At 33.6% G+C, this 12,730-nt stretch overlaps 2 protein-coding genes and 1 long non-coding RNA gene across 5 annotated transcripts; 2 read left to right on the forward strand and 1 right to left on the reverse strand.

Annotated features, from left to right (window-relative positions):
* The first annotated feature begins 301 nt into the window (after window positions 1-301).
* On the forward strand, window positions 302-4,279 carry LOC101221229 (CDP-diacylglycerol--glycerol-3-phosphate 3-phosphatidyltransferase 2). Its single transcript, XM_004143551.3, has 7 exons — window positions 302-1,080; window positions 1,840-1,937; window positions 2,038-2,088; window positions 2,196-2,309; window positions 3,235-3,291; window positions 3,376-3,461; window positions 3,598-4,279. Exons 1-7 carry the CDS (start codon window positions 492-494, stop codon window positions 3,716-3,718), a joined length of 1,116 nt encoding a protein of 371 aa, XP_004143599.1. The 5' UTR covers window positions 302-491; the 3' UTR covers window positions 3,719-4,279.
* A 1,180-nt stretch (window positions 4,280-5,459) lies between these two features.
* Window positions 5,460-12,088, reverse strand: LOC101220995 (protein IN2-1 homolog B). 3 transcript variants are annotated; one of them, XM_004143550.3, is made up of 10 exons: window positions 11,803-12,077; window positions 11,223-11,297; window positions 10,636-10,696; window positions 10,391-10,477; window positions 9,804-9,902; window positions 9,612-9,711; window positions 9,456-9,532; window positions 7,016-7,123; window positions 6,445-6,525; window positions 5,460-5,761 (listed from the first exon to the last, which is right to left on the reverse strand). In XM_004143550.3, the coding sequence occupies exons 1-10, from the start codon at window positions 12,000-12,002 to the stop codon at window positions 5,750-5,752; spliced, it is 900 nt and encodes a 299-aa protein (XP_004143598.1). In that variant the 5' UTR covers window positions 12,003-12,077; the 3' UTR covers window positions 5,460-5,749. The 3 variants fall into 3 exon arrangements, with proteins under 3 accessions (XP_004143598.1, XP_031742223.1, XP_031742222.1); XM_031886363.1 differs by lacking the exons at window positions 5,460-5,761; window positions 6,445-6,525 and adding an exon at window positions 7,876-7,945 and having other exon boundaries at window positions 11,803-12,086; XM_031886362.1 differs by lacking the exons at window positions 5,460-5,761; window positions 6,445-6,525; window positions 7,016-7,123 and adding an exon at window positions 8,295-8,551 and having other exon boundaries at window positions 11,803-12,088.
* Window positions 8,191-10,279, forward strand: LOC116404124. The gene is made up of 2 exons (XR_004217043.1): window positions 8,191-8,324; window positions 9,126-10,279. It is a non-coding gene; the product is annotated as an uncharacterized LOC116404124 (long non-coding RNA).
* Window positions 12,089-12,730: the final 642 nt, after the last annotated feature.

Consider the following 12,730-nt stretch of genomic DNA (forward strand, 5'->3'; position numbering starts at 1 on the left):
TAACTCATTTGTTTTTTAAATCGTTTGATATCTCTTCGAAGATACATCCATTTATATGGATTATACATAGATACATGTGTTCTTCAAACTCACCTATCTAATTTTGTTTGTACAAGTAAGTGATATTATAAAGAATTTGTACCTCTTACTTAGACAAAAAAGTATGATTATTACAATTAAATTATGCTTACTTTTACAATATTTTTGTAATTAAATTACACTCATTTGGATATATGCAGCAAACAAGTATTTAGCTCAAATAGAAATGTATAAAGAAAGAACAAACAACTAATACCCAATCCACAAAATTAGGAGCAAACAAGAAATGAAACATTAACCTTCAAACAGAAATCAATCAATCAAATTCATGTAAAAAAGAACGCAAAATCAATTCCAATCCTAATCCAACCATCCACTTTTCCCTCAAAATTCTACCTAAGGGCTAAAACCAAGGAATCTCAATCTCATCTCCACCACCAATCCCATCAATTATGTTAATCCTTAAGCACACATCGTTAATGGCCGCCACTTTCCATTCCCACAACCCTTTCTTCTTTTCCTCCTCTTCCCCTCACAAAAACCTCCCTTTTTGGCTGCGCTCCATTTCCTCCGGCCGCCGCAATTGCCTTGCCGGACCTCCTCAACTGCCGGGAGGCGGAGTTAGAGATTCAGTGATTTACGGTGGTGGTGGAGTTGGGTGGTGGACGTTAGCACCACGCCCTCGACTCGTGCACGATATCATTAAGGGCCCTCCTAAAATTTTAGGGTTTCGTAGCGGATATAAATGTTTATCTATTGGGTCTAAAAGGTCCAATTCCAATTCGTCCGAAAAACGAGGAGGGGTTTTCGGGTCAGGATCAGGTTCTGATTCTGTTTCTCCTCCATCTGCCGGCTCTGAATTTGTGGCTGATATGGGTTCTGAGAGCAAGGATCATAATAATGTCTGGTTCCAAAATGACTTCCATAACCAGACTCCGTCGCCATTAATGCACCAGCATGAACCACAACATTCCAAATTGCTTACATTGCCCACCATTTTGACGCTTGCCCGTGTGGTTGCTGTTCCGATATTTGTTTGCAGTATGTTTCACAATTTTCTCTTCTTTGTTAATCGTAATTGTGTTTGTTTTTATCGTCTGATTGAATTGCGATCGATGAATGCTGTGCGTGTTACGATTTGTATTTGGCTTCACATTGATTCCGATCAAATGTATGGAGCTTTTGGGTTGTTATCTTTGGATTTGTATTGGAAATAGACGATATCAATTATTCTTTGTGGTTTCCGCTAACGGTTGTTAAAGGGGTTTCATCTATAATGCTTTACGTTTTGTTGGAAGGAAAAGTTTTTGTTTATTTTGTTTAAATATGGATTAGTTTCACTTCGCTTAACGAACATTGCTAATCTTTGCTTTATTTTTCTTGTCATTGGACAAATTTCTGTGCTGCGACTGCTTATGCACTAATGATTTTATAGCTTGTTATTATGCAAAATCTTCCATTGTCATACCATTTGATTATTACTGTGGATTTCCAGGACTTATGGTGGCAGCATGTGATTAAAATTAGACTTTTGCATCACGGATAGCTGAATTTGTTCCCTAAATTGTCTCTGAAAAACTACTGGCTGATTTCAAGTCGAATTCATTTAGTTGTGAGAAAGAGTCATTCTAGTGCATTTGATTTTAATAATAATAAAGACAAATGTTTCTGTTATTAATCTTCTATGTTGATGATTTGTTTGTTCATCTTGAAATCACTTTTCTCTAGTTTGAAGAAATCAAAGAAGCTAATTTTAGTGCACTCGAATTTAATCATAACAATATGTGTTTCTGTTATTAGCCTTCTACGTTGACAACTGGTGGGGAACAACTGCGACGACTAGTATATTTATTGCTGCGGCAGTTACAGACTGGCTTGATGGCTATATTGCTCGGAAGGTATGTTCTTCATATGCTTGAACCTTGGAAGATGTGTGTTGGATATCCTTTCATAGCTGTTCCAATCAGTTTGGTCCTAATTTGTAAATGCAATTATCAGATGAGGTTAGGTTCTGCTTTTGGTGCGTTTCTTGATCCAGTAGCTGATAAGGTTGGTCCTTCTTCTTTGTTTGATCTAATTGAAAGCAAATGAATCAATTTTGTTAAGTTCAGTTATGCTTCAAACATTCTTAATCAACTAATATTCCTTTACTACAGCTTATGGTTGCTGCCACGCTGATCTTACTCTGTACACAACCTTTAGAGGTTTCGGTGTTTGGTCATATTCCTTGGCTTCTGACTCTACCTTCAATAGCAATTATTGGCAGGGAGGTATTTTGTTTGCCTTGTCGGTACCTCTTTGAAAAATTTCAGCCTTTTTTATCTTCCCACTACTTTCTTGAAACATCTTTAACTCATTTAGATTTTTTTGTTCTTTTGTTAAACCTTCGAATTGGAAATGTATTTTAAGACCCACTTGATAACCACTGTTTTTCTTTTGGGGCTTTGCATTAGCCAATTTTTTGTTATTAGAATTTGTCTAAAAACTCAACTGATTACTTAGGAGAGAGGAAAACATGATTAGAAATTGTGAGAAAACAAATACAATTTTTTTTTTTTTGTGATTGTCTGGGATAGCTTTCGTGCACTTTGACTAATTTTATAGGATAACCTGCCTAACACTACAATATTTGGGTGCTATGGAACTCCTAGGAAATTAATTCCTAGGTAGGTGGCCACCATGTATCAAACATATAACATCTTAGTTAGTTATTGAGACTATTTTAGAAAACAATAAACTAAAAAAATAAAGTCCCTTTTGTTTTTCATTTTTATACTTAAGCTTATAAACATTTTTTCCACCTCTAAACTTCTTTCTTTGTCATCTACTTCCTACCAATGATTGACCAAGTCAAAATTTTTAAAACAAAATAATAATTCTTAAATACTTGTTTTTGTTTTTGAAAATTGGCTTAGAATTCAACTTTCTTACTTCAGATAGAAGAAAATCATTGTAAGAAATTGAGAGGAAATAAACTTTATTTCCAAAAAAAAAAATTAAATGATTACCAAAAGGGCTTAGTTCGTTATCAAATGGTGCCTTTTGCCCCTTGTGCATATCAGATGTGGCACACGTTGATATTGTGCCTGCTTTTCTTTTTCCCTTCTTTCTTCCTACCTTCGTATATTTGATTCATTTTCTTAATTCCGAATTTAGAATGGATATCTTATTGATTGTTTTGTTATTTATTTATAGATAACCATGTCTGCAGTTAGAGAATGGGCTGCTTCCCAGAATAGTAAGCTTTTAGAGGTTTGTATATACCAAAATGAAAACCAATTCAGTTTGTTTTACTAGATGAAGCTTTTAACTTGAACTTAACATGTTGAGAAACAGGCTGTGGCCGTAAATAACTTGGGTAAGTGGAAAACAGCGACCCAGATGATTGCGCTGACCACCCTTCTGGCTAGCCGAGACAGCAGGTTCGTTTTTTTTCACAACTTAGACAACACTGGAAACTTAAATAAAACCCCCCAGAACTTTTTCTGAATATGGATATTATCAAACACGCCTTTCTACATCTGCAAAGCTAATCATTTTGTCTTTCTGTTCTGTTAGTCTTGGAGGATCTGGAATTGTAGTAGCAACTGGCGTGGTCTTGTTGTACATATCAGCTTGGCTTGCTGTGTGGTCGCTATTTGTTTATTCTCGTAAAATATCGAAAGTGTTGCTTCGCTAGCATAACCCAATCCCAACCTTTCGAATTCTCTTCACTTTTGTTGGACAACACATGAAACAGCTAGGTTTATCTATCTCATTGCCAAAATTGACTGATTGCTTGATTTCTTAGTGGTGATGCCCAAAATTTAGAGATTGTTGAAGCCATTTTCCAATGTGACTTTGCAATTTGTATGGAGGGTTTCTCTTAAGAAGACAGCAGCCAGCCATAGTTAACTGACCTGCAGAAGGCTGGAAGTTTGGAATGAGGTCTGGATGTAACTAAAATTTTACTAACTACTTTTTTTTTCTTTTAAAAAAAAAAAGTAATTATAAAGTGGCACTATAATCTCATGCTCATTGATATTCAAATTCAATCTCTTGAAACCTTTTGTCAATGCTGAGATAGACCTGACATTTGTCAGGGGTGCTGAGTTTTTAAGTTTTGTAGATATATATATATAAGTTTTTTTTCTTTCTTTTACATTTTTATATTAAAATTATTTGAACTACTTTGATGTAGTAGAACTCATATTGAAATCGTGGATTGAATTGATATTTATCTTCTCTTTTTATTTGTTTAGAAGATGTATCCAGTTGAAAAAGGTTTTCACGTAGCATGGTTGCACCTCTGTTCTTATGTAGTTGCCAATGAGTTTTTCTTTTAAACAAAAATTGATATTGTTTTTTCTTTATGATTGAAGGATTGCAGGGAGATGCTTTGCATTCAAGTATTGTTTGCTTACAAATGTTTACAAAAGTCAAAAACAATTTTTTTTAGTTTTATTTAATTACAGATTGATGACCAAGCAACATTTAAAATAATTTGAAAGTAATGAATGAAGATTAAATTAAAAGTTTGTTTTTGAATTTTTCAACTTTGTTTTTATTTAGTCTGTGAATGGTTCTTAGATTTTGAATATTCTATTCAATAGATGTTTGAATTTTCAATTTTGATACTTATTAGACGCAAAATTAAAGGTTTGAATTTATTAGGTGCAAAATGGACTAAAATATTTACAAAATGTAACTATATTTTAGAATATTTTTTTAGTTTTAGTTGGTTTGGTCATTTACCATAATTTTTGTAACTATTAAACACAAAAATATATATATTTACACATGGGGAGTGGATAGTTTATGGTGTAGTATTTTGAATTTTGTTTTATATTTTCAGATTCTATTGTTTATGTGTGGTAAATTCTATTTGTTCAAATTTAAATTATAATAAACACATATAAAACATGTAGAAATAATTTAGTTTCTATGATGTAAGAGACTATATTTTAGTTCATCTACGAAACTATATTTTAGTTTTGCTTCGATGTAAAATTTAAATTTATTTTTTAAAATTCAATAATCTATTAAACGCAAAAGGTAGATAACACGTTTTGAAAATTAAAAATGACATGTATAGATTTTAAAAGTTAAACTGTGTAAATCAATAATTTTGTTGAAATTTAAGTTGAGCAAAATAACTTTTATCTAATCAATGTACAAATAGTATGTTCGTCCAAGATTTTTCAAAAAGAAAAACTAAAATAAAGAAAGAAAAAAAGCAATTGCAATCCCATATTACGGAATACCTTTAACATTGTTTCACACCTTATTTTGTAGGACAACAGGAAGCAACAATTAAGAAGAATTTTTTTATAAAAAAAATGGCTCATCTCTAGTGTTTTAGTCACAATAGACCGTTATTCATACTTTAATCTTTTACTTTCAATAAAAATTTAAACAATCTAAAAAAACATAGAAACGAATGCAAGTAAACATATAAATGATTTGATTTATTTTTGTTTTCGCCAAAAACAGAACCAAACTTGGCCCTTCCAAATTACACTTTGTAAAAATACGTTTCAAACAAAAGCAAATTTGGTTGGAATTTGACCAATTCAGTTTGGTTCTTTCTAAGAATTTTTTTTAAAAAAAGGAACAATGATCTAAGACGTTCCTTTATTTGTTAAATGTTACACATGAAGTTATCTGATTACAAGAAGCAACAACTACACGTTACTGCACGTGGGGGACCCTATGCTGATGTGGCTTTCATTCACAAACGGCTCTGCACAAGAAAAAAAATAGAATAAAACGATATAATAATAATAACTTCAACCAATTCCTGGAATTTATCTAAAATTCATTTCCATGATTCGATTTTTCAATAATTGTTGGGACCCGATTAGCTTTAGAAAAATGTCATCCATTCACTGATGGGGATTTCTAAATAGTGAGATGTTTTCCTAATGTTTTCTATGGTCGAAATTTAATCCAATACATATGTTGCAGTTAAATCATTGATTAACTCACAAAAACATAAGTTGATGGGTGGGTTAGATTATTGATTAACTCACCCAAACTTTGGTTGATGGGTAAAAGTGAATGAGAATCTAAATAGTGAAATGCTCTCCAATCTTGACTTCCATGATTGAATTTAATCCATATGCATGGTACCGTTCAATTGTGGTGAATCGTCAATTGACTCAAAAAGTTTAAGTTGATAGGTGAAAATAATAGATTCAATATAAAATATTATATTGATATTTTAACAATTGTCGTAAAAAATTTCTATGTCGGAGAATTACTCGAATGGTTAAAACATGCCTCTTACGTTGAAAATTTGCAACTAGTGAAAGGATGCATGTTGGCCCTAACATTCAGTATTATATCTGATAAGGATGCAAGTTGGCTATGACATTTATGGATGAAAGAAAAGAAAAACAAAATGGAAATATTAGAAAGAATTACCAAGAATCGCTTCTTATAACTATCAACATGTTCCTGTGGATCGCGCCTTGTTTGCCGGTACCCCTCGATCATGTTCGTCTCCTAATCAATAGAAAGTGAGCAAACATTATAGAAACACTATGTTAAGAAGCAATTCACCTTTGTGACACCCCATCTGTAGATAACAATAGTTAGGATGGCAAGCCAATCACCCTTAACAAAGGCAAGTGAAAAAGTTGCCCTTGATTTAGTTTAGGTTTAGCATTGGTTAGGTGACTTGGTTAGATTTTTTAATGATTAATGTTGGTCTCTATGTTAACCAAAAGCCGATCCAACACACTTACATCCCCTCGTGCCCAATTGCGATGATCTTAACTTGTTTCTAGTCTGGTCTAATAATATACATTTTACTATATTAATAGTGATCAAATACCATTTTAGTTCTTGTAATTTCATAAATCTTACAACTAGTCCCTATCGTAAAATCTGACCGTCCTCCCATAGCTCTTGATTCCACCATTCACTAGTCATCTATCATATACGAAGAGTGAACTCAACAATTTCTTAAAAATCAGAAAGATATTTTCAGTACCTCAATCCAGGCTGCCAGTTTTGGCCTGCCAGCAGTGATGTCATACGTTTTTACTTCCAATAAGAACGGCCGAAACCTTTCAATAAACGGAGCATAAGCTATATCCACCTGAGAGTTAAGAAAAATTAAGCAATATATGATTTTCTTTAATAGAAGATGTTTACATTAATTTTAGGGTGGGAAAAAAAAATCAATTTATACCTCCGAACTTTGGCACTTGTCTCACCTAAAATTCTGAACTGATAATTTTATCAATTAGAACCCTAAAGTTTCCTAGGCAAATCAATTTAAACTCTATGTTAGTGTTTCGTTCTACTACCACTAAGGCATGATTGATCTTTTACATGGGTATAAGACTAAATTTACTTAATATTAGAAAGAAATGTTGGAATCAAATAGATATACTAGAGGCTTCTCATTAATACGAGTAGTTTTTTCTCTCATTTTCCCTCTATTTTCTGACTTGTTTATGTTAGATTGTCTTTTTCTTTTTCTTTTTGTTTTCATTTTTTTTTTGTATACATTGGTAGATAGGACTTTGAAAAAGTAATGGTTGTTTGATTTTAAAGGGACTAAAGTGAAAATACTGATACAATTATTAGTTTGGCTTTTTAATCCTTTGGTTTTTTTTCTCCCAATTTTAAGTATTGGTAAAAAAAAAAAAAAAACCACAAAATTGGGAAATAAAATCTAATATCAATATAATTAGAAAGGATTTTTTTATTCATCTAAATGGTTTTTTTGTGAGTTTTTTTTTAAACAACCATGGCTTTTATTGAAATATAAGATACTAATTATGTTATCAATATCGACATCTCTATAAATCAACATCAACCTCAACTCAAAGCTGGTAGATTAACCTTTGATTAGATCTGTGCTAATTGGAATGCCTGTGTATTATTTGTCTCTCTTCAAGGCTCCGAGTTTGGCCTGTTAGAGTATTGAAAAGCACATGAGAGATTTTTGTGAGAAGGGTTGGACAAATGTCAAGGTTCCCATCTGGTTAATTGGAGGCGGTGGGGCACCCTGTAGTCTGGAGGGTTTAGGATTGATAATATAAAAACAATCTGCAACAGAGCTTGTTGGCAAAATGGCTCTGGTGCTTTTCTCTTGAACCCGATTCTTTATGGAATAGGATTATTGTGAGTGAGCTTGGCACCCATCCTTTTGAATGGACAATGAACCAAAGGCACACACCGAAATCCTTGGAAGGATATCTCTTTCGAGCTTCCAACCTCTTCTTGGTTTACCTATTGGCTATTGCTTTGTGGGGGATGGTAAGGATACATATTTTTTGAAGGACCAGCAGGTGAGGGAAAATTCCCTTTGTTTTTTATCTCCACATCTTTATCATTTATCCTCTTCCAAAAATTGTAAGTTTTTGAATCTTTTGGTTGGGTCTGAGAATCTCTCGCCTTTTTCTGTCGGGTTTCGTCATAATTTGACCCATACGGAAATGGTAGATGTTGCCTCTCTTCTTTCCTTGATTGAGGGGTGTAGCTTTAGGAAGAGGAGAAGGGATGCTCTGTAAGGATCCTAGATAGAAAAATAGTGGATTATTAGGAGAAAATGAAAATGGTTGTTAGTAAGGTCATATTAGTAAATAGATGGTAAGTTGGTTAGGTCTTTTTGTTATAAATAGTGGGAGAGGGGTGAAAATTTCGAAGAAAGATTTCCTTGTAAGGGAACGTTGGAAGAGTCTAGCCCTCTCAAAAGGCTAGGGTTACTTGTTACTTGTTATTATGATCTTCTAATATATATTTCATGTTTGGATGTTTTTAAGTGTTCTTGAGTTCATCTTTTCTTCTTGAGGAAATCATTGTTAGGTGGGATCCTAACATGTTCATTTTTGGAATCCTAATCCAAGCCGAAGTTATACGTGTAACCTTCTTTATTTTGTTGTTGGATCCCTTCCCTCCTAGGGAGTCTATTTTTTATGTGGTTTGGAGGACTAAGAAAGTCAGGTTCTTTATCTGGAAACTCTTGCTTAGTCGGGTTAACACTGTTGACAAGCTTGTTTAGAAGGAAGACTTCACTTATTGGACCTTTTTGCTGCTTGCTTTGTTCGAAGGTGAAAGAAGATCTTGATCATCTTTTTTGGTATTGCTAGTTTACGCAGGAAATGTGGAGCTCTTTCCTGTAGGAGTTCAGTGTTAACTTTGCTCCATAAGAGCGTTAGGGCGACGATCAAGGAGTTCCTCCTCCATCCGTCCCTCAGAGGCAAAGGGGTCTTTTATGGCTTGATTGGTGTGTGATGTTACTCAGTTGGTCCACTTCTTTTAGTTGGGGTGTTTTGGTGGGCTGGTTTCTTTGTATGCCCCTGTATTCTTTCATTTTATTCTCTATGCAAGTTCTTTCTATAAAAGAAAAATCAACGTCAACCTCAACAATAAATGATGTAAAGTCGCCACTACCATAAAAGGTGAACGTTGTTACTTACCAGACTGAACTGGCCTAGGAAAAATGGGCCATCTCCATATTTAGAAAGAGCAGACTCGATGTAGTCAAACGTAGCATCTGCAAAAAGATAAAGACATCATTCAACGTTTTCCTGTTAAAAACAACATGGAAGAGGAAGAAGCTGCCAATATCTTACCAGCTTCATTTCCATCTCCTTTAAATGAAGAAACCACAGATCCAGTGAAAGAATTCACGTAGTTTATCAACTCTTCAGCAAACTCTCTCTTTTCTGGCTCCTGTATATTCAGATTTAGGACGCTTCAATGCTAATGGACATTTAATTCAAGCTGATGAGGCATCAAACAAAAAAGTTATTCGGGATACTTACATCAGGAAATAATGAAGGCCCTTCAAAATTGCTGTCAATATATTTAATTAAGTCAAGACTCTCTCCTTTGACTTCATTATTATGTTCAAGAGCTGGAACCTGCCCAAGTCAAAAACATCAAAGAGGAAATAGATAGCAGCTCAATTGTATTTAACAATGGACCTAGGTCCGCTTAGTGACCATTTTTCTTGTCTTTTCTTTTCTGTTTTTTCACCTGATGTTTTTGTCACTCACTTCTAGCTCAGTTTTTTTCTAAAATTGAAAACTCTCACTAGAGTAAGAGGAGCAAAGAAGAATGGAGGGAGGGAGAGAGACGCAATTGCCTCTTAAGTTTGTTTTAGATGCAAGAATGAATTCTTGTAAACGAATTATGGTTTAGAAGTTCTTTCTAATTTCCCCTTAAGTATATAAGTATATAAGTTTGAATGTAAAAATTTGCCCCTTCATGAAAAGGTCGAACTCCCCCATTACCACCATCAAAGTGACATAACTAGGCATCAAAATTCTTTATTCTTCACAGCAAATAAAACGTAATTGTTGTTATTTGACTACCATAAATACAATTCATATAGACAGAAAATCCTTACCTTGTTAGGTGGGTAAACTTTTTCCTTGTACCATGAAGGCCTATCTTGTAGATTTATGGGAACCAATTGTATCCTATTCTGCAAACCCTGCTCCAAAACAATACTATGATCTTAAAAAATGAATGTCAAGGAGAACAATATTGATGTCCAGAACATGTCAAAGGGAACAAACCTGATACGAAAAACAGAACAAAACAAAACTGCTTAAAATTGGTGGAAGTTATTTGGCAAGTGAGAGAAATAACCTTACAGTTCCGAGTAATCCACACACGCTGTGCATAAGGGCATGTATAAGATATGTAAAGCCTACAATTGTTGAAGACAGATAGCAGAATTTTCAGCATCACATAGGCATTCAAATGAAATATCGGCAGGTCGCTTGTATATATAACAAGGAATTTTCACATGATAGAGTGAATGTTAAGAATATATATGAATCAACTTATAAGTTTAGATTTGGTGATGCTTAAACACGTTTGTGTTTTTTTTGGAAAGGAGAGATGTAAAGCTATAGTGGTGAAATTGGGGGAACTTCTACACCAAGTCACAACTGTAATAACTATAGCATCAAACAATCCACAAAAGGGGATCTCTTTTCCTTGAAAAAAATTCTTCTATTTCTTTCTTGCCATAAATACCATCAAAAGGTTGTATAAAACTTTCCCAAACATGTTATATGATATCGAGACATGATCTCCAGAGTTCGAAGCGCTACAATGTCATTTCATCTCCAATTGATGTTAACATTTACTTGATGAGAATCAAATATGAGATTAACATTCGAGCAAGTGTTAGAATATTATATTTAACGAGGAAAATTGAACCAACCAACCTCGTTGTTCCATCGAAGATAGGAGGTGGCTCTGAAACTGAAGTGAGGGCTGGAGGAAGAACTTCCTGAAAAGCTCTTTCACACAAAACACAAAAAAGTGAAAATACAGAAAGAAACTTTAAAACAAATCACTAATATAAATTCAACCTCCAACGAAATGTTTCTTTATCCAAACACACTGATATAAATTTAACCTAAATTTTTGCTTGTGTTATTCATAAGTTTCAAGACATCGATATAAAAATTAAATCAGTAAGAACATTGAAATATCAAAATAGAAACTAAATGTAATTTCGCCAATTTCTTCTATAATCCGTCAAAACGATCATCGAACTCAAAATTGTACGTCGAAAAACTTTGCCACTGAATCCTAATCCTCGATTCCATCAAATTTCTTCCACCTTCCAACACTCAATTCCCATGCATCTATACTCGAAGAAATCCAAATTTGAAAGATACTAGAAATAACCTAAACTTTAAACACGCTAGTTCCTTCTCGCATAAAGAATTTCATTACAAGTATAACAACTCCATTTTCGCGTACAGCGAGCAAAGAAAGAAAGGGAAGAAGGTAACATACTGAGCAGCCATTTTCACAGCAATTAGAGCTCTAGCTCTTCTTCCAGGTGGTTGTTTTTGAAGTTTGAGAGGAGAAGGAATGATGCTGGAGAAGCTGAATCTGGTGGTTGAAGAGAGAATACAATAAGCAGAGATATCCGAGGAAGACGATGAGTAGGAGAAACCGATGGTGCTGCCCAGTGTCGAAGTTGCCATGATCATCAAATAAATTGGATTAAGCACATAATACTAAAATAAAAAACACGAGCTTCACATACGAGTGTAACCAATGGTCCGAATTTTCCCTTTTTCAGACCCTTCCCTATGGGTAAAGGCCATTTTTTTTTTTTCAAATGTGTTATAATAAATGGTGGTGCGGGAATTTGAATATGAAATCTCTTGTCCACACGAACATACAGGTTATATTGGCACACGAACATATATGTTATATTGGCTTAAAGGCCACTTTTACATGACAAAAGAGAAAATTGCAAATGACAAAAATATTAGAATAAAAATAGTTCATATGGAAAAATTAGTGATATTAAACGGCTATCAAAACGGTGATTATAGAGTTGTGGAAGAGTCATGAAAGTCATCATTTTTAAATTTACTATTTTTGTAAATTTAAAAAATGTTGTGATATGGATCCTATTAGTCTTTATGTGAAGTCACCACCCACTTGTCATTTTACTACCTATAAACAGAGATATTGATAGATCTTGAAAGGAACCAGACAGGGAAAAATCCAAAAGTTTAGAAAACAATGAGCTTTTGAAAAATTTTATAATTTCATATTTTGTTACTTTGATTTTAGGTTTAAATTCGATTTTGGTCCATAAATTTTGTACCCGGTTCTAGGTCCCTAAACTTTTTTAAAAATTTAATCCTTAAAATTTTAAAAAGAAGTCTCCACTGTATTAACTTTCTAACAAAATTGTGAGATGAGC

This window comes from Cucumis sativus, chromosome 5 (assembly GCF_000004075.3).
Source record: "Cucumis sativus cultivar 9930 chromosome 5, Cucumber_9930_V3, whole genome shotgun sequence".
Classification (NCBI taxonomy): domain Eukaryota; kingdom Viridiplantae; phylum Streptophyta; class Magnoliopsida; order Cucurbitales; family Cucurbitaceae; genus Cucumis; species Cucumis sativus.